Below are 22,851 nucleotides of genomic sequence, written 5' to 3' on the forward strand. Positions count from 1 at the left end.
GCCCCAGGGTTAGACAGAATCAAATTCAACTTGCTGAAGAATCTACCTGACACTGCAAAAAGGCGCTTGTTGAATTTATTTAACAAGTTTCTTGAGGGTAACATTGTCCCTCATGACTGGAGGCAAGTGAAGGTCATCGCCATCCAAAAACCAGGAAAACCAGCCTCCGACCACAACTCATATCGGCCGATTGCAATGCTGTCCTGTATTCGGAAGTTGTTCGAGAAAATGATCTTGTTTCGCCTCGACAATTGGGTTGAAGCAAATGGCTTACTGTCAGATACACAATTTGGCTTCCGCAAAGGCAAAGGGACGAACGATTGCCTTGCGTTGCTTTCTACAGAAATCCAAATGGCCTATGCTAACAAAGAGCAGATGGCATCAGTCTTCTTGGATATTAAGGGGGCTTTTGACTCAGTTTCTATCAACATTCTGTCAGAGAAGCTGCACCAGCATGGTCTTTCGCCAATTTTAAATAACTTTTTGCTAAACCTGTTGTCTGAAAAGCACATGCACTTTTCGCATGGCGATTTAACAACATCGCGATTTAGCTACATGGGTCTTCCCCAGGGCTCATGTCTAAGTCCCCTGCTCTACAATTTCTACGTGAATGACATTGACGATTGTCTTGCCAATTCATGCACGCTAAGGCAACTTGCAGACGACGGCGTGGTCTCTGTTACAGGGCCCAAAGCTGCCGACTTGCAAGGACCATTACAAAATACCTTGGACAATTTGTCTGCTTGGGCTCTTCAGCTGGGTATTGAGTTCTTCACGGAGAAAACTGAGTTGGTTGTTTTTTCTAGGAAGCGTGAGCCGGCGCAACTCCAGCTTCTATTAATGGGTGCAACGATCAACCAGGTTTTCACATTTAAATATCTCGGGGTCTGGTTCGACTCTAAAGGTACCTGGGGATGTCACATTAGGTATCTGAAACAGAAATGCCAACAAAGGATCAATTTTCTCCGAACAATAACTGGAACATGGTGGGGTGCTCACCCAGGAGACCTGATCAGGTTATACCAAACAACGATATTGTCGGTGATGGAGTACGGGTGTTTCTGTTTCCGCTCCACTGCGAACATACACTTCATCAAACTGGAGAGAATCCAGTATCGTTGCTTGCGCGTTGCCTTGGGTTGCATGCACTCGACCCATACGATGAGTCTCGAAGTGCTGGCGGGCGTTCTTCCGCTAAAAAATCGATTTTGGGAACTCTCATATCGATTGCTCATCCGATGCGACATTCTGAACCCGTTGGTGATTGAAAACTTCGAGAGGCTCGTCGAGCTTAATTCTCAAACCCGATTTATGGCCTTGTACTTCGACTACATGGCACAGAGCATTAATCCTTCTTCATATACTCCCAGCCGTGTTCGTTTCCTAGATACTTCTGATTCTACTGTATTCTTCGACACATCCATGAAGGAAGAGATTCGTGGAATCCCGGACCATATACGCCCTCAAGTGATCCCCAATATATTTTATAATAAATTCCGAGAAGTCGACTGTGACAAAATGTTCTACACTGACGGATCAAATCTCGATGGGTCCACTGGCTTCGGTATCTTCAACAATACTATCACCGCTTCATTCAAGCTCAATGATCCCGCTTCAGTTTACGTCGCAGAGTTAGCTGCAATTCAGTACACCCTTGGGATCATCGACACTCTGCCCACAGATCACTACTTCATCATTTCGGACAGCCTCAGCTCCATCGAGGCTCTTCGTGCGATGAAGCCCAAAAAGCAATTCCCATATTTCCTGGGGAAGATACGGGAGTCCTTGTGTACGTTATCTGAAAAATCTTATCAAATTACCTTTGTTTGGGTCCCCTCTCATTGCTCTATCTCGGGCAATGAAAAGGCCGACTCATTAGCAAAGGTGGGCGCATTAAATGGTGACATATACGAAAGACCAATCTGCTTCAACGAATTTTTTAGTATTTGTCGTCAGAGGACACTCAACAGTTGGCAAACCTCGTGGAGCAATGGTGAACTTGGACGATGGCTACATTCCATTATCCCAAAGGTATCAACGAAGCCTTGGTTCAGGGGGATGGATGTGGGTCGGGATTTTATTCGTGTAATGTCCCGACTTATGTCCAACCACTACACCTTGGATGCGCATCTGCGGCGTATTGGGCTTGCGGAGAGTAGTCTGTGCGCTTGTGACGAGGGCTATCACGACATCGAGCACGTTGTCTGGGTATGCGCCGGGTACTTGGACGCCAGGTCTCAGTTAAAGGATTCCCTTCGGGCCCGAGGTAGACCACCCAATGTCCCAGTCCGAGATATACTGGCAAATCGTGATTTCCCCTATATGTCCCTTATTTATACTTTCATAAAAACGACAAATATCCCAATTTAGCCCCTCTCTTTTTATTTCTCGTTTTAGAAGCTTTCTCTTGCCTTGTGGGACCGATCAGCTCCAGACTGCAACTATGTAACCGCCGTCGCACTTACCACTACGGAAACTGAAGCGAGAGCGACTCAAGGTCCGATGACTTTTGAAGGATTCCCCGCGAGTCCGAAGAATACCATCCGCCAATCCGACCTACTAGACTGAGGCGGTAATCTTTCGCTGATCTCCCGTTTGAGCGAAAGTTGCAAGTTTTGCTCTTCTCTCCCGGTCACCATCTACGCTTTCACTCCCCTGTCCTTGATACAACTGCTTCTACAGCCCCCCTCTGAATATCTTGACCAAGCATAAGTCTCCGCTAAAAAAGTTCAAATTTGTATTCTGTATTCCTAGTTTTAAGATAGTTGTAATTTTACCTCTTTGTTAAAACTATTGTCCCCCATCTTGTAAATAGAATTGTATCCCTAGTCTTAAAACACATGCGAATTTTCTCATAAATATTTGTTCCCCCTTTTGTGTACCAAACTATATTGTTAGTTTTAAGATAAGTGTAAATATTTCCTAAAAAATTATTACTATTGAATTCCTTGTTTTAAATTTTTTTCATAAAAAAAATCTTTCGCCCCCTCTCTTGTATATAGAATCTTATTTCTAGTCTTAAGATAGCTGTAAAATTTTTCTTTTTTAAAAAAATATTTCAACATTGTAACCTCCTAGTTTTAAAATATACAAAATGTAAAAACAAAAGAATTTGGCACCGCCAAGCTAACGCATTTGTGCCTATCAAATAAACGAAATGAATAAAAAAAAAAAAAACTTCCTCAAAGGCACTTTTAACTACTTTTCAGCTAAAAGGTCATTAAAACTAATTATTAAAAAGATATGAGAACACCATTCAATGGGAAATTTTCTCACCTTTCGGATGGGGCTGGAAGGTTTGAGGTAAGGGGGTATGCTTTTGGAGTTAGAGGTATTTTAGGGCAGATGAGTTTGAGATGAGATAGAGAGTGTGCAGTCTGTGCATGTTTTCGTCTCCCCATGGTCCCCTATAGTATTCCATGTTTCTTCAATGGCGCTTATGCGCACTGAAGTTATACCGCATTTTTCGACATTGTTTCACATATAATATTAAATATTAATTATAATATCAGTATTGTCTTGGGAAACGACAAGAACATGATTTTCCACTTCATTTTTTACATATTCTGATTATTTTAGCTTCAATCAGTAGATTGCATTTTTATCGTTCTCCTTGTCTTCGATGTTGCCTCAATTTCTAGTAGCTAGTGTAAAAAAGCGCGCGTCATCGGTTATATATCGGACATGCAAAATCGGACGTTTTAGGTACTTAGGAGGTGCATGCTTTATACCGCTCAAAATGCATTCCCGCTAGCACAAAAACCCGCGCGAATATCGATTGCATGAAAGTCGATATTTTATTCAATCGTGAAGAAAAAAGCAATATATAGTTGTCTTTTCATTACTTATTGTAGTATCAATGATGATAAACCATAAAGCATAAATGTTATGTTACGAAATCTTGATAAAGGATTTATGTATTTTTCTTAGACCGTCGTGTTTTGCAGGAAGGAAGAAACAGGGAATAATAAATTCGTTCGCATGCCACCTGAAAAATTGATTCATTCAAGTATAGGCAACTGGTTGCCCATAACAGTTTTTGCAAGCGGCCGAGACGGTTGTGCCTCCAGGTGGAAGGTTTTGTTCTGGAGAGAGTGACGGAGTGCGAGACGCTGTATGCTTTTTTGTGGGAGAGAGAGAGACCAGTTTGTTAAGTGTGAGTCGACAGTTGATACGTCGGAGGCGTGTTCAACGGCATCCTCGACAAGTGGTGTTTTGACAGCAAACCGCGGGTAGACGAATTTGCCTACCACGGTGGCAGAAATCGACAGTGATCGATATTTTGTATTGGTGTCGTCGAGCAATTCTAATCGACGAGAGGGGAAGCGTCACAGGTAGACCCATTTGCTCTATTTGTCTACCGCAGAAGTGGTACGACGAATAAGGAAAACAAGTGGCACCGAAAAGTGCCGCATCGACAGTGGGATTTTCGCAGCAAGCCACAGGTAGCCACATTTGTCTACCGCGGTGGTGGAAACGGAGAGAGCGCGCTGGTGGTGGTGATACCGACGAGCAGCTTAACCGGAGAGAGTTTTGAAGTGTTGCAGGTAGGCCTATTTCTCTACTGAAGAAGCAACGCGACGAAGTAGGACAGCAAGTGTCACATTGTCAAACAACGGGCACCGAGTTTACAACGTAACACATGAGGTGTGTTCTACCGGTATAACAGGTATATTTTTCATTCCTTTTTGTGATAGTTTTTCTTGCTAGGTGAAATGGATGAAGAGATGGGAGAACGAGTAACAGACCCTCCCTCTAAGCCTGTTGAAAATGTAAACCCGAGTAGAATTAAAATTTACCCAGAGTCGTCAACGGGACCATGGATTGTATTTATTAGGCGTAAAGTAAAGGCGCTAAATATCATTCAAATTTCGAAAGATTTGACTTCGCGATTCTCGGATGTAAAAGAGATCGTTAAAGTTAATAAAGATAAAATACGCATTGTCGTTGGTAGTCTCAAACAAGCCAATGCAATTGCTTCTTGCGAGCTTTTTACGCGTGAGTATAGAGCGTATATTCCTTCAAAGGAAATTGAAATTGATGGGGTCATCACAGAATCGAGTTTGACTGTTGATGACATAATTAAGCATGGGGTTGGTCGTTTCAAAGACACCATACTTAAAGACGTAAAGATACTTGAATGCAAGCAATTGCATTCAGTATCACATGAAGGAGATAAAAAAGTTTATCGACTGTCTGACTCGTTTCGAGTGACTTTCGCTGGGTCTGCGCTGCCCAACTATGTCATTATCGATAAGATTCGTCTCCCTGTTCGCCTTTTTATCCCTCGTGTAATGAATTGCCTTAATTGTAAACAGCTTGGCCACACAGCCACTTACTGTTCCAATAAGGCACGGTGTGGCAAATGTGGGGGTTCTCATCAAGAGGATACATGCAATGAAAATTCAGAAAAATGTTTAATGTGCGAAGAAAACTCGCATGAGCTCCCTGCATGCCCCATTTATAAATTGCGCGAGGATAAAATTAAACGATCCTTGAAGGAGAGGTCTAAGCGCTCCTATGCAGAAATGTTGAAAAATGCTACCCCTAAACCCATCTTCTTAGAAAACACTTACACATCTCTATTTTCAGAACAGTCTGACTCCGACGGAGCGTGCGAAGGTACATCATTTGTTTTACCCGGAAATTCCAGAAAAAGAAAACAGTCTTCTTTTCCCAAGCTGCCAAGCAAGGGCCTTAAAATTTCTCCACCAATAGATAAACTGCGCCCAAAACCGAAAAATTCCGATTCAAAACCGAAATCAATTCCACCCGGTTTTGGGAACGTACAATCCAAACAGAACACCATTACTGGAAATAATAAAATTTCGACTTCCTCTGAGCCTCAGCCGGGGGTAGGATTATTGAAATTTTCTGAAATTGTTGATTGGATTTTTAAAGCATTCAATATTTCTGAACCACTAAAGAGTATATTTTCAGCTTTCCTCCCAACAATTAGAACATTTTTAGAGCAGCTGATTGCTCAATGGCCCATCCTTGCAGCAATTATATCCTTCAATGGTTAATTCAACTCCTAAGGTGAAAGACTCCATCACTGTTTTACAGTGGAATTGCAGAAGTATCATACCAAAAATTGATTCTTTTAAAATTTTACTGCATAATTTAAAATGCGATGCTTTTGCTCTATGTGAAACATGGCTTACCTCAAACATTAATTTCAACTTAAATGATTTCAACATTATTCGCCTAGACCGAGACACCCCATATGGAGGAGTGCTTCTAGGAATTAAAAAGTGCTATTCTTTCTATAGAAATACCATCCCCATGATTGCTGGCATTGAGGCTGTAGCAGTCCAAACGAATATTAAAGGCAAAGACATGTCTATCGCTTCTATATATATACCTCCCAAAGTTCAAATTGGACAACGTCAAATTTTTGAGGTAGTGGAATCCATGGCTGCTCCGCGTCTAATACTGGGAGACTTCAACTCGCACGGAGTATTGTGGGGTTCCCTCTACAATGATAATCGATCCTCTTTGATATACAATGTTTGTGACGAATTTAATATGACAGTTTTAAATACTGGCGAAACAACACGCATCCCCAGACCTCCTGCACGTCCAAGTGCATTAGATCTATCTCTGTGCTCGACATCACTTCGGTTAGATTGCACGTGGAAGGTTGTACCTGATCCTCACGGTAGCGATCATTTGCCAATCGTTGTTTCAATTAACAGTGAATTAGGCCTTACGAATTCAATCAATGTTCCTTATGACTTAACACGAAATATTGATTGGAAAACATACGAAACATTAATTTCCACTTCTCTTGCTTCGACAGAAGAGCTACCCCCTACCGAAGAATATGAATTCCTAGCGGGTTTAATTATTGAAGCAGCAGAACAAGCCCAAACGAAATGCAATCCTGGAATGACAATAAATGGACGGCCCCCTAATCCTTGTTGGGACAAAGAGTGCTCTGATGCATATGAAGCTAAACAAGTTGCCTACAAAGAAATTATGAAACAGAAAGGGGGTATACGTGAGAACTTTGAAAATTATTTCATTTTGCAAAACAAATTTGACAGTCTCCGTCGTGCCAAAAAGTCTAGTTATTGGAGACGCTTCGTTGATGTCTTGTCAAGAGAAACATCAATGAGTACTCTTTGGAACACAGCCAGGAGAATGAGGAATCGAAACGTGACTAATGAAAGCGAAGATTTTTCGAATCGTTGGATATTTAATTTTGCCAAGAAAATTTGTCCAGATTCTGCTCCTGCGCAGAAAATCATTCGCGATGCTCCCACAAGTAACGATTTCATAGATTCGCCTTTGACAATGATGGAATTTTCAATTGCACTCCTCTCATGCAACAATAATGCTCCGGGACTAGACAGAATTAAATTCAACTTGGTGAAGAATCTGCCTGACCTAGCAAAAAGACGCTTGTTGAATTTATTCAACAAGTTTCTTGAGCAGAATATTGTCCCGCGTGACTGGAGACAAGTGAGAGTTATCGCCATTCCAAAACCGGGAAAACCAGCCTCCGATCATAACTCGTATCGACCGATTGCAATGCTATCCTGCGTCAGGAAATTGTTGGAAAAAATTATCCTACGACGTCTCGACAATTGGGTTGAGGCGAACGGCTTGCTCTCAGATACCCAGTTTGGTTTTCGGAGAGGAAAGGGAACGAATGATTGCCTGGCGCTACTTTCGTCAGAAATCCAACTCGCTTACGCAAAAAAAGAACAAATGGCGTCTGTGTTCTTAGACATAAAAGGAGCATTCGACTCAGTCTCCATTGATGTTCTCTCGGAGAAGCTACATCAATGTGGTCTTTCACCGATATTAAATAATTATTTATACAATTTATTGTCAGAAAAGCACATGCATTTTTCATATGGCGATTTGGCGACACTCAGAATAAGTTACATGGGCCTCCCACAAGGCTCTTGTCTAAGCCCCCTTCTCTATAATTTTTACGTGAATGACATTGATAATTGTATTGTCAGCCCATGCACTCTAAGACAACTTGCAGATGATGGGGTGGTTTCTGCCACAGGACCAAAAGCTATAAATTTACAACAACCATTGCAAGATAGCTTGGATAATTTATCAATTTGGGCTTTAAAACTGGGCATCGATTTCTCTACGGAGAAAACAGAGTTGGTCGTTTTCTCAAGGAAGCGTGATCCGGCTCAGCTTCAGCTCCAGTTGGTTGGTAGAACGATAGCCCAAGTCCTGACTTTTAAATACCTTGGAATTTGGTTCGATTCTAAAGGCACATGGGGAGGCTACATTAGATATCTAATAACGAAATGCCAACAAAGGATAAATTTTCTGCGAACAATAACTGGATCATGGTGGGGTTCTCATCCAAGTGACATGATAAGATTGTATCAAACAACAATACTTTCAGTAATGGAATATGGGTGCTTCTGTTTCCGTTCAGCTGCGAACACTCACATTATTAAACTGGATCGGATACAGTATCGTTGTTTACGAATTGCCCTAGGTTGCATGCAGTCGACCCATACGATGAGTCTTGAAGTACTAGCGGGAGTTCTTCCTTTAAAAGACCGATTCTGGGATCTCTCCTCTCGTTTACTTATTCGATGTGAGGTTATGAACCCACTGGTAATTGAAAATTTTGAAAGACTTGTTGAGCTCCAACCCCAAACCAGATTCATGACAGTGTATTTCAATCACATGTCACAAGAAATAACGCCGGCTAGGTATGTTCCCACATACGTCAATATACTAGATACTCCTGAATCCACTTTATTCTTCGACACGTCCATGCAAGCAGAGATTCGTGGAATTCCGGATCATCTACGCTCGCGGGAGATCCCTGAAATATTCACAAGTAAATATCAACACATAGACTGCCTTAAAATGTTTTACACTGATGGGTCACGAATCAGTGATGCCACTGGTTTCGGTATTTTCAACAATAATTTTTCAATTTCTCTCAAACTTGCAGAACCCGCCTCTGTTTATATAGCGGAACTAGCAGCAGTTCACTATAGTTTGCAAATAATTAATACTTTACCCCCGAACCATTACTTTATCCTCACTGATAGTCTCAGCACAATTGCAGCTCTACGCTCAAAGAGGATTGATAATCAAGATCCATTCTTTTTGGGGAAGATACGACAATCTCTGAGTAATCTAACAAGAAAATGTTATAAATTTACCCTAGTGTGGCTCCCCGCCCATTGCTCTATTGCGGGAAATGAGAAAGCTGATAATTTAGCCAAGATTGGTGCACTAGATGGTGAAATATACGAAAGACCCATCGCTTACAATGAATTTTATAGCGCTTCTCGACAGAGGACACTTGCTAGTTGGCAAACATCTTGGGACAATGGAGATATGGGACGATGGCTACACTCAATTATCCCTAAAGTATCAACGAAGGCATGGTTCAAAGGATTGGATGTAAGTCGGGACTTCATCCGTGTGATGTCAAGACTCATGTCCAATCATTATACTTTAGATGCGCATCTCCGTCGTATTGGGCTCGCTGAGGGTAATCATTGTGCTTGTGGAGAGGGTTACCATGACATTGAGCATGTTGTTTGGTCCTGCACTGAATATCGTGAAGCCAGATCACAATTAGTAGATTCTTTACAAGTCCGAGGAAGACCAATCCATGTTCCTGTTAGAGACATCCTGGCGTATCGCGATCCTCTATACATGGAACTTATCTATCATTTTCTAAAAACAGCGTCTGTCAAAATTTAATTAAATTCATCTCCTCATACTCTCATCCAAGGCTAATCATTCACCAATTAAAGTGTCCTAGAATATTCAGTTTTTAAATTTAGACAATAACAGAAAAAAAGTAAATAAATACAAAAAATACTAGATCATTATGAAATATAACAATGTAAGGAAAAAAGCAAACAATAAAGTGATTTCAGTGTTAGTTTTAGACAAATTACTAGTATAGTTAAAATTAGTCTTAAGGATTTTTGTAACGTGCTATGTAAACAAAGAAACTGGCGTAAAAAGCTTATGCAAATGCCGTGTCAAATAAACGTATGGAAAAAAAAACTGGTTGCCCGGAGTTTAAGTTGCATTTTTTACAAACCAAGTACTTCCGAATCAATTCCACAAACGATAAATCTATCAAAAATTCTCGGCTGCCCAGAACAACAAACACATGATAACATCTCTGAGAGTTGCATAGATCGTATCACTTATCAAGGTGAATCCAGATTTGTGTAACGCTTTACCCCATCCCACTAACAAAAACTCCTTCCCGTGGCAAACGTGGAGATGCAGAGGTATACACGGTCTCCATAACAACGTTTACCATACTAACATTCCTTTCCTTCTCCGATGACTGTAAGGACGTGACCGGCGCCGTTATTGACATTCTAAAGCATAGAACTCTCGAGACTTGTACATTGATGGTGGATTGCTACTCCCAGGCCCCATCTGTTGATTCTCGGTGCAATTTCGCTTGTTCTGGTCAATCACGGAGTAGCAACTACGAATTGTGCGGTCATCATGCTCATGCTCAAATATTACGATGATCGGTTGACTATGTCGTGAGTTTTTACTACAAATATACACAAAAGTCGCACTCACACGTATCATAGGTGTGTATTGATGACAAAATTTGTATGGCGTGTCATAACCGTGCATGGAAAATTTTCCATTAAAAAAAAATCATCAATTATTAACTTTTGTTCATATCTTTGGCTTCATTTGGTCTATAAACAATCAGTGAGACGCATTTTGAAGGAAATGAGTCAGGGAATCTAGAAAAAATAGTTATTTTTGATTACAGTGTTACCAAATATGCTATATTCCCAGTATAAAACATAAACTGCATTTTTCTCACAATTCGTGTACTTTTGTTTTGAAAATGATTATGCCATTGTGTTTCTCAGATAGTTTTATACATAAAAACATATTATGCATCAAGATAACTTAAGCTCATCCCCAGACACAGTCATTTGAAGCAAAAAATTAAACATTTCTCAGAACTCCCTTGGTATCTGGTACGCACTTTCAAACCGATAAATGACATATTTCTATGTGGTACTTTTAACGACAGTTTCTTGCAATCATATTAACGTTGCGATTACGTATGGCGCATTTCGAATATTGCCGTTTCAAGTATTTGTTTGAGGACTAGTTTAAACTGATAACAGTACTTTCATTTTATTTTAAATAACTCATTCCAACCTCAGTAATACCCCATCAATCAATACACTTTTCTATCGCTAGTTTCTAATGTCGTTTTTCATTGAAAAACACCGGGGCAGTGGATTGCACTGGTTTTGCACTTTCTAGCAGAAGTAGGAATGAAACACGTTCAGTGGCTTGCTCTTCTGCTAGAAAATGCAACACCAGTGCAATCCACCGCACCGGGGTTTTTCAATGAAAAACTCCATAAGAGTAACGAAAATACGGATCGAGCTGTATGCTTTGTCTGGACCACCCCGGTGACACGGCTGTCATCTACATACATTTGTCTTGAAGCCAAAAATTTTGGTTCTTTGGTTCAATTGGCTGTCAGAAAATGCGTTTAAGCTATGTTCATATCTAGTTTTGTACGACATCGTCTTTGTGCGTAATAACTATTTACTAAACAATTTATTATTTCATCCGTCATTATGCTAACTGAATATGGTTTAACTTCAAATAAACGTATAAAATGATTGCAGTTGGTAACAAAATCGCAGAGCAACGACATTTGAAGAAATAGTGAATTATTTTATTGATAAGTTTAGTGTTTAAATTTTATTGGCTTTCCACGAAGCTTAAAAACTTGTTGAAAAACAACCACTGCAAGCAAATTTCTTCTCTGGTTTAATCAACGATACAATTTTTGCACAAACAGGGGCAAAAAATCTCAAGTACCAATTAATAAACAAATAAATGATTACACTAAAATAACGAAAACATGAATATCATCTTTCCATTTGTGGAGAAAACGGCTCATTGTCATTCTAATATTCTGTGCAAACATTCAATATTGTAGAATTAGAGTAAGTTATCAAGTTTGAACCTTTAGAGGTAGTGACTTTTCGTCGAAAAAGATGTACTTGCTTATGTCTGGGTCTGTTAAAAAACTACTACAGTTAGAAAGAAACTGTCAATGGGTGTTCCACTAATTGGAATTAACTTGAGAATGACATTTCTTTTCATCAAAAATTTCTCATTTTGATCCTTCCATTTGAATTTTGACGGTGTCAAAAATACACTGAATGTGATAGAATACATTTTGGAAGCGGTAAAATTCATTCAACTAAACCGTGACACTGACTCGTTGTTATTGCAGTATATTAACTGTATTTGAGATTTGACTTAGTACATATAGTATAAAGTTAGTAAAAAATGTTGTTAAAATGTAAAATGTGAGCGACCGAAAATAAAAGTCACAAGGACAGACCATGCTTTATAAAACCCGTTTCAAATATGTTAGAATATAAAAACCGAATATAAATTTCAAGCATAAGAAACGGACTGGGACTCTCCTTCTTAAGAGTCGGCTTCAATATTAAAACCGGAAAAAATATATCCGATTATTACAAAGTAGTTTTTTTAGCCGACTTTTTATTCTTGAACATCACGATATACGGATGCTCCTGCATACGATTTATTTATTTTTAACCGGTTTTTATACTTGATGTCCATCCTTGCCGAGTTTAATGGATGAGAACTTTTTAAGCGATTCTTATGCTGAAGGATATCTGTCGGATTTTTACGCTTGAAGCTTATTTCCGATTTTTTTTTATTCTAATATATTTGAAACGGGTTTTACGAAGCATATTCTGTCCTTGCGACTTTTATTTTCGGCCGCTCATATAGTCTAAATAAAAAAGGAAAAAAGATACTTTCGTATAAATTGATCGACTTTTCATAATTCCCAGTAAACATTACAATAGTATGCTACTGTTGGAACTACAGTTAAATGTCACTATTGGCATAAGCTTACTTTGTCATTAGATCGTGTTCTATCAAACAGCGTTCTTAATATTTCTGTAATTGGGAATTTAAATTTTTTCAAAAATGTCACTTTTCTGGTTTTCGTATTTTAACTATTTTCGATCACACCATCATGTGTGACTAGTAGAGTGGGACATGGTTATATAAAAAATAAATAAAATTTTGCTCCGAGTAACTTTTTGGGTTCCATTTAGCTCCCAGAACAACTCTGCAAATTTAGCTCGATCGGTGAAACTATATTTTTGCGCCCACGGTTTAAAGTTTACATGGGATTTCGTATGGGGAAATTGTATTTTGCAAATTAATTTTTCCAAGAGTCGCTCGTTACCTTCTAAAAGTAAACAGATGTCTGATTTTTATAGAAAAATTGTCAAGGAAACAAAGTCTAGAAGACTGCGAAGCGATCTGATGTCTGTGGAAAAAGTTATTAAGCAAAAATCATTTGATGCCCTGAAGATTGATAAAAAATTTTCTTTTCATAACATCACTGCTTCTGACGGTCGAATTATCTACAAAATTTTTAACTTTCTCTTATTATGTACAAAAGAAGCCACAATTTATTCCTCAAAACTCTTGCAAAATGGCCTTGGCCAAATAGCATAGATAAATGATTTAGACACATTAAGAGAAGATTAAAACAAAATTGCGTAGAATTGGACAACCAATAGCAGTGGTGCTAGAAAAAATAAATATATTTTATTTGGTACATGTTAAGTGTAGATGCGGCGGTTCCACATTGGTGTTCTGTATGGGCGAGAGAGAAAAGTTAGTTCCCCAAATGCAACGATGCACCTGGAATTCTAGAAACTTATGTGCGTGTCACATAATATATGTTCGGTTCGCGGGATTTCTTGAAGAAATAAAACACTATCCTTTAGCAGTTCCGATGAGAGACAGCTTTTAAGCTGAAATTTATTCATAGTTAGAAGTAAATTAACAAATGTGCCTTAGAGACTTACATTCAGTGCTCACTTATTCTGAACCGCGAACGAACAAGTTACAATTTCTTCTCGGCAGTGAATTATTTTCGTGAACTATAAACAGGCAATTCAAATTAGAAATATAAGTAGTGCATGCTTATCAAATTTAGGTAATTTAAGATATTCAATTTAGGTTTTACTTCTTAGGATATACAATTTAGGTTTGAAATTATAGGATTTCAATTTTGGGAAACAAATCATTTATGACTCACGATTTTGTCTGGTGAATACTGGCCTCGAAGTGATTCTGAATTTGGATCTCGTCGATGCTTTCCTGCTCATCAGATCAATTTCTGGTTGGTTGACCGGCGGCTTTGGTGTCTCCGTAATCGCCAGATGATAATTCACTTTATATCGTCAATCACCAGTAAACGAGAGAACAAACTATACTAATCCCTCCTTTTAGCGTGATTATTTGCAGAACTGTACTTTAACTGTCACAAACTGTATATTATATTTGTTCTTTCTCCTCTTCCTTTTGTGCGGCGTTTCCGTGGATATTGAGTTGGTGACAGTTCTCGATCAGGGAGCGTTCGGAACTCACGTTACGGTTCGTTTGTTTGCAGCGGTTTTTAACATCCCCCCGCCCGTGTAGTTCCGGAGATCCCCCTTCTACGTTCTCCTTTCGGTCTGGCCGAACATCCATCAATGCTAATTTTACAGTCGGCCGAGTGAGGATACCGTCACTGGTCTGCACCACCGCTCGCCGGACCTGTCCATCTCTTCCGGCTATCACCTCAATGATCCGTCCTCTTAGCCATCCGTTACGTTTGTTCTCGTCGACTACGTAAACTACGTCTCCAGGTTCCAAAGGTTTAGTCGGTTGGAACCACTTGGTACGTCTGGTCAGTGTCGGCAGATACTCACGAACCCATCTTCTCCAACATTGGTCCACCAAGTACTGGGTGAGCTTCCAGCTGTCCCGGAGTGTTGATCCTTCAGTCACGAATACTGTTCTTGGTTGGACGACACCTTGAGTACCATAAAGCAAAAAGTGATTGGGTGTGAGGGCCTCTTGCTCGACGTCGTCTAGCGGAACGTAAGTTAGCGGTCGCGAGTTGACCATCGCTTCCGCGTCCAGCACAACGGTCTCTAGTACCTCATCAGTAGGGTGACGAGAATGTTCTGCGACAGCTGCCATAGCTGCTTTGACGGAACGAACCATCCGCTCCCATGATCCACCCATATGTGGTGCTGATGGCGGGTTGAAGTGCCAGCTGGTTCTTGCATTCGTAAACGTCTCTGCACAGTTTTCATGGATGTTCTGTATCTGTTCTGATAGTAGGTTACTGGACCCCTTGAAGCACGTACCATTGTCGGAGTAGAATGCTGCTGGGGCGCCTCTCCGGCTCACGAATCGACGAATCGCCATCACGCAGGACTGTGTCGATAGACTGTGAACAACCTCCAGGTGGACTGCACGTACAGTGAGGCAGGTGAAGAGTGCCACCCAGCGTTTCACCAAGCTGCGATTCTGCTTAACCAGAATTGGACCGAAGTAGTCTACGCCAGTGTAGCTGAATGCACGTATATGAGGTGTCAAACGAACCTTCGGGAGTGGCGCCATCATCGGTGGTCTGGGTGTTGCCTTCCTGAGTTTACAGTACATGCAGTCTCTAGCTACATTTTTTATCAGAGACCGCAGCTTCGGTATTCGAAACTGTTGACGAATCTCATTGAAGACAGTTTCATGGTTCTGATGCTTGAATCGTTGGTGGAAACTGTCGACGAGGAGAACTGTCAGACGGTGATCCTTTGGCAGCAGTATCGGAAACTTTGCTGCGAATGCAACGGTTGGGGCAGCACCAATCCTGCTATTCATTCGTATAACTCCTTCATCGTCCATACACGGTGACTGCTCGTACAGTGGACTGCATTTCTCGATTTGCTTCATCTTCTTTCCAGGGTTCGCTTTGTTGAACTCCAGCACACAGTACTCGTCAGAAAATGCTTGAAATTGCACTTGTCGCCACAATAAGTTCTCTGCTTGCTGCAGTTCTTCACTATGCAGCGGTCCGGACAGATTTTCTTTGTGGAACAGCTGAACTGCTCTCAGAAAGTACGCGGTCGCTCGTAACAGACGGTTCCAGTTCGAGAATCTGTTCAAGTCGATCAATGGTGGCGGTATTTGTTGATGGTGCTGGAACACGACACGTAGTTCTTCTCCCGTCATCCCTTGCTTGGTCGGTTGATCAGGCCATTCTTTCTCTGGAAGGTACAGAAAGTTTTGACTAACATACCAGCGGCTAATTGGACTGAAGTTGGGCCCGACACCCCATTTCGTTGCTTCGTCGGCCACGTTTTGCTTAGACGGAACGTAATGCCACTCAATCACGGAGGAGAGATTCAAAATTTCGCCAACTCGAAACCCTACGTAAGGGTGATATCGTCGACTATCTGATCGCACCCACGACAGAACCGTTCTGGAATCTGTCCACACGAAACGTTTTTCGATGGGGAGATCTAAAGATGAGCTGATATTCTCCATCAACCGGCAGCCTATTAGTCCTGCCTGCAACTCTAGCCGAGGGATGGAGAGCGGTTTAAGCGGCGCCACTTTCGTCTTTGCCGCAACAAGGACACATCGCACCTTTCCCTCTTGTATGATCCTCAGATATGCAACACAGGCGTATGCCAACTCACTTGCATCGACGAATACGTGAAGTTGTATACCGCTATGCCGCTTACTGCTCGTCTCACCAAAGAAACAGCGAGGAACTTCTACTTCACCCAACCGTTTCAATAGTCGGGTCCAGTCATTCCACAGATCAAGCAAACCTTCGGAAATCTTTTCATCCCAGTCCGTGCCCGATCTCCAAATGTGTTGCATGAGAATCTTGCCATGAACGATGAAATGGGCGATGAACCCGCATGGGTCAAATAGTGACATTACGAGTCTTAACACCTGCCGCTTCGTGGGCGTAACTCCTTCCGCTAATAACATCACAAGATCGTCCACCAAGGCGACATCAAAGGTGAAAACGTCTTCCGCTGGTTTCCACACCATACCCAGAACGCGTTCCGCTTCCGCTATCTTGTCCAGGAGCATCGATTTATCTTTTACATGCTTGACCTCACCTAGGCGTCGCAATACCTCGCGCGAATTGGACGAGAAGTGCCGGATTTCAAACCCTCCTTTTGCATGCACGTATTTCACTTCTTCTATTATTTGGATCGCTTCGTCAACCGTATCTACGCTGTCCAAGTAGTCGTCAACGTAGTGGGCCTTGAGGATCGCTTCGGTAGCTCTCGGGAATTGTGATCTAAAGTCCTCTGCGTTCGTATTCTTTATGTACTGTGCGGAGCAAGGCGAGCACGTTGCACCAAACGTTGCCACGTCCATGACGAAGACCTGCGGTGGCTGATCAGATTGCTCTCGATATACGAACCTTTGTGACTGCCTATCCTGCGAGATTATCCGTATTTGGTGGAACATCTCACGAATATCCCCACACACTGCGACTGGTTTCTGACGAAATCGCAGCAGGACTGCGAATAATGATGTCAGCATATCTGGCCCTTTCAGGAGCATATCGTTTAACGATACACCATTTACTCGCGCGGCAGCATCCCAAATCAGCCGAATCTTTTCTGGCTTTTTCGGGTTTCTTACGATTCCAAGAGGCAAGTACCACTCGCGACCCGGAATCGTCGACTCTGCCTCCCTTTGTGTGATTCGGTGAGCGTATCCTTTCGATTCGTACTCTGTTATCAGTACGTTCACTCGTTCCCGCAGACTTGGCTCCTTATCGAGTCGTTTCTCCAACGACTGCATTCTGCGAACGGCCATCGGATAGCTATTTGGGAACAATGGTCGGTCATACTTCCACAGAAGCCCGGTTTCGAAACCACCCCCTACTCTTCGTGTAGTTTTCTCCAGAATGGCTCGGGCTCGTTTGTCGTCCTCCGACTCTAGTAGTGTAGCTACCGCTGCTTCCTCGACATTATAGTACTGTCTCATTAGCTCATGTAGCTCCCGGTTTCCGATCTCCTCCGAGTGCACATGCAGTCGTGTTACAGCAGTACTACCGTTAATCTGCTTACCATACACGCAGCAGCCTAATCTCGTCTTCGCTGCCACGGGTTCGTTGGTTTTACCTTCTCGCACTTTCAAAGTAGTAAGCAATCGTGAGTGCTCAATACCAATTATCATTCTCGGTACCGCGTTAGAGTAGCTGTTCAGTGGAAGTCCTCTGAGATGTGGATAAGTCCTTTGAAGCTCGGTATACTGGAACGACTGACCTTGGAGCTTCAACTTGTGTACCGTGCGCACATTGTTCAGCTGAAATTTATTCTTGAGACCAGTTCCGGAAATGGTCACCGAAATTCGTTGCGAACCCTTCTCTTCTCGTGATATGTTTCCGGTCCAGGCGAGGCAGAGAGATTCCTCAGGGCCCCTGATATCGAGCTCCGCTGCAACTTCTGCTTCCATCAGTGTAGATTCACATCCATCGTCCAAAAATGCGAACGTTTCCACTTTCTTTCCATTTCCTTCGAGCGTTATGGGAAGATATCGAAACAGAGACAAATTAGTCCCAAGATGATGATTCTGGCGCGTGACATTCTCGCTGGACATCGGATAAGTAGGGGCCACTGCTCGGGAATGCAGCAAAGGATGGTGACGGAAATGACAACCTTCTTCTCCGCACTCCTTGCCCGAACGACAAGGCCACTTGCGATGAGGAATCAAACATGTCCTACAAAGTCCCTTCGCCCGAATCGCCTTCCATCTTCCGTCAATGTCTAAGGCTTTGAACTGAGCGCATCGTGCCACTTCATGACCGTCATCCGAACAGTAGGCGCACAATCTCTTCATCTGTACTAATTCTCTCGAGTGGATCGGCTTGTTCGCTGTTGGTTCTGCTGTTTGGTCACCCTCTGCTTCTGTGTGAACATACAGCTTTTGTTGTTCCCGTCCTGCGTTGACATGCTTAGTCGAATTGTCCCCAGGAATTGTTACATCTGTTGCTGTTTTTACCAACTCCGACATAAAGTCGCCGAACGTCACGAGGTTGGCGTCCGAAATTGAGCGCTTGTACCAAGACCACTGCATTCGCATTTGTGGGGGCAGCTTCTCCACCAACTCGTGCACCAACATTGGATTGCGCAAGTGTTCCGTCAGATTTGAAACGTGCATGTGATCGACTAGATTGCGCACAGCCAACCCATAGGTGATGATCGACTGCAAGTTTTCAGCCTTTGGTGATGGAACGCTACGCAACTTCTGCAGCAAAGAATGAATCAATATTTCCGGTCGTCCGTACAGCATCTGCAGTGTCTCCATCACGTGCGGCACCGACTGGGGCAACAGTAAACGACTTTTCACGGATTCAAGCGCCTGTCCCTTCAAGCAGCGCTGTAATCTGGAAAGATTCTCCACATCTGTATACCCACAAGCCATCGTTAAATTTTGAAACAAACTGAAAAACATTGGCCAATCTTGTGGGTCACCTGAGAATGTGGGCAAATCACGTTGCATCACATGTCGTGCCGCTATTTGCTCGACAGAAGGCACGTTTTGAACCGGCACGCCTAACTGCTGCATGTTGGGTGGCAAGGGATAATACGATCCACCCTGCTGCTGCTGTTCCAAATTATTCACATTTGCTGCAGCCGCCACTGGATTTGAATTGTTGTATACTCGAGGAACGGGTTGAGCTTGTCCAAATATTCCTGTCGATGTTACTGGATCGGAAGCGGTAGATACCACTGAAACAAGTTGACGTTGGTTCCAATGATTAGGGAAAGACACGCTCGTTGCTGACTGCGAACTCGTTGCCACTGAACTTGACGCACACCCGAAAGCAAGAGCCCCGCCGAAATTAGCTACTGGTATTGTTTGTGGTGCAGATTGGCTATCATAACTAGAGACAAGTGGTATTGAACCAGAGGCGAAGACTGGAGGCAACTGACTACTATAGCTTCCGCTCGAAAAGGCAGCAGCTGATGGAGCACCAAACCCCCAAGGAAGAATATTTGTTTGCGAAAACTTTTGGGCTTCACAATTTATCGGAATGTCGGACGATGAGTTTATTGCTACTCTGGGATAGTACCCACCCCAATTTGCAAACGACGTACTAGTTGCCGCTTGAATCGGAACTGATGCATTATGGTTAACAGTACTTATCGTAGTATGCGGTGTGGACGTCGATTTGGGGACGATGATGTTCGTCGCAGCATTCTTGTTACGAAGAATATCAGCACCAGACTGCTGTCCCAATGTGGAAGAAATAGCAGCTGCTACCGTTCCGGATACTGGCACAGTTAACGGTTGAGTTCCTTTTGCAGATGCTTGTGGCTTCTCAATTAACGGTATTTCACTACCTCCGAGCCACGACTGGACCATCTTTCGGCTTACTCTTCTGCTTATCCCGCTTCTTATGCTCCCGTCTCCATCATCCAACGATTGCAACAGTTCGTGTTTCTGCTTAAGCAGTTTAGCATCTTCCTCTGCTCTCTGCTTCTGAATTTCTGCTTCTTTCCAACGAAACTCATCCTCCTTTTCCCGGTTTCTCTTCAGCAACGCTTGTTCTTCCTCAAGCAACTTTAGGGCCAACTCCGCCCGCCGAACATTGACACTGCTGGACGTCTTTGTTGTCTTCTGGGTGGCATTGCTGGCCACTTCAGTCACTTCATCATGAAGGCACTGCTCACAGCGCCAGCTTTTGTTCGGATCCGGGTTCTCACCCGTGATACCAGCACAATCGACGTGAAGCCACACATCACACATGTCGCATCCAACCATTTGGTTCACCGAGCCGTCTCTATGGCATTTACCGCAGATACGAGGATTGTTCATTTTTTCTGCTTACTTCGCAGGCTTTATTACTGCTTACTACGCAGCGATCAATTCAACAATGAATCTTAAAAGTTTGTTCGGTTCGCGGGATTTCTTGAAGAAATAAAACACTATCCTTTAGCAGTTCCGATGAGAGACAGCTTTTAAGCTGAAATTTATTCATAGTTAGAAGTAAATTAACAAATGTGCCTTAGAGACTTACATTCAGTGCTCACTTATTCTGAACCGCGAACGAACAAGTTACAATTTCTTCTCGGCAGTGAATTATTTTCGTGAACTATAAACAGGCAATTCAAATTAGAAATATAAGTAGTGCATGCTTATCAAATTTAGGTAATTTAAGATATTCAATTTAGGTTTTACTTCTTAGGATATACAATTTAGGTTTGAAATTATAGGATTTCAATTTTGGGAAACAAATCATTTATGACTCACGATTTTGTCTGGTGAATACTGGCCTCGAAGTGATTCTGAATTTGGATCTCGTCGATGCTTTCCTGCTCATCAGATCAATTTCTGGTTGGTTGACCGGCGGCTTTGGTGTCTCCGTAATCGCCAGATGATAATTCACTTTATATCGTCAATCACCAGTAAACGAGAGAACAAACTATACTAATCCCTCCTTTTAGCGTGATTATTTGCAGAACTGTACTTTAACTGTCACAAACTGTATATTATATTTGTTCTTTCTCCTCTTCCTTTTGTGCGGCGTTTCCGTGGATATTGAGTTGGTGACAGTTCTCGATCAGGGAGCGTTCGGAACTCACGTTACGGTTCGTTTGTTTGCAGCGGTTTTTAACAATATATGTCACCGTAAGTTCCAATTTCTTCCGAGCAAGATACAATGGAGCTAGTTGTTTCACAAAGACATGTCCTTGGCAAGCCTTGCGGTCACTCGCCATAACTTTTTTTCTCAAGCGTCAGATCGTTTCGTGGTTTTCGAAACATTGTTTCTTTGTTGAATTTCCTATAAAAGCCACATAACTATTTATTTTTAGGAAGTAATGGGCGACTCCTGGAGGAATTATTTTGTGAAAGTAAATTTTCTCATGCAAAATCCCATGTAAACTTTAAACAGTGGGTACAAAAATATAGTTTCAGAGGTCGAGCACAATTTTTGCACACTTGTTCTAGGACTCATATGGTACCTAAAAAGTTACTCGGAGCTGGAATCTAATTTTTGTCCCACCCTAGTGACTAGTTGCACAATCATTACATTTCCTCTACGAGCTATCTTCGACAAAATCGCATGGACGTAATAAAAACACCTTGAGCACATCCGCATATACTCAGTTTCCTAATATTTACTTGTCTTGAAGATGCTAGGTTTGATTGCTTATTCGTAAAAGTTTTTCAAATGTTAGATAATATTTGTAGTGGACTCCCCGCATTTTTGCCATGAAGTTCGTTCAAGCAATCATCCTTGATGGAGTTACGATAACATCTCGAACCATTAATTCACATCAGATAGTTAGATATCCGATGCAGAGTTTCATGCAATATTTTTCGCACACACACTACTTGGTGTTCGTTTCTCTCTAACTTTTATTGTCAAATGGTCAATTCAAACATTGGAATTGAATCTCATATCCTACTTGTAATGTTGTTAAAATGCTCTGTGCCCCTGTAAAACTAAAGCCGGAGACATAAAATACTCCTTCAGGTTCAATTACAAAAATAATTAGGCTGATTAGGGTCAGTTGTTTTCCTACACCTATCAGAAAATTATAGTAGGTGAATCAAAACAAATCGTTAAACACACTAAGGGCCAGTTTCTTCACTCTCGCTTAGCAGTTGAGCCAGTTTAGTTAAGCGAGGGTGAAAGGGCTTAATACAGTTACAGATTGGAAAGCCTACTCTATACCCCTGAAAATTCCTATCACACCGCAACTCTAGTGTAGGTTTATCATATACTGCTTCTCCAATCGATATTTCCACTCGTTTCTTATTTCACCTATTTTTTTGCTCAGTCTTTGTTTCGAAACAAATTCAATTTATGCGAATAACATTGTGAACCTTTTAATAAATATTTATAACAGTATGCATGTACGCCATACGTATGAACAGTATGAATGTAGCTTAATAATTTGGGGAAGATACGACAATCTCTGAGTAATCTAACAAGAAAATGTTATAAAT

General features: G+C 41.8%; 1 protein-coding gene across 1 annotated transcript; it reads right to left on the reverse strand.

Moving 5' to 3' along the window:
* Positions 1-14,364: 14,364 nt before the first annotated feature.
* On the reverse strand, positions 14,365-20,712 carry LOC131680103 (uncharacterized). The gene has a single exon (XM_058960824.1). The coding sequence runs from the start codon at positions 20,710-20,712 to the stop codon at positions 14,365-14,367; it is 6,348 nt and encodes a 2,115-aa protein (XP_058816807.1).
* Positions 20,713-22,851: the final 2,139 nt, after the last annotated feature.

Source organism: Topomyia yanbarensis, chromosome 2 (assembly GCF_030247195.1).
Source record: "Topomyia yanbarensis strain Yona2022 chromosome 2, ASM3024719v1, whole genome shotgun sequence".
NCBI lineage: Eukaryota > Metazoa > Arthropoda > Insecta > Diptera > Culicidae > Topomyia > Topomyia yanbarensis.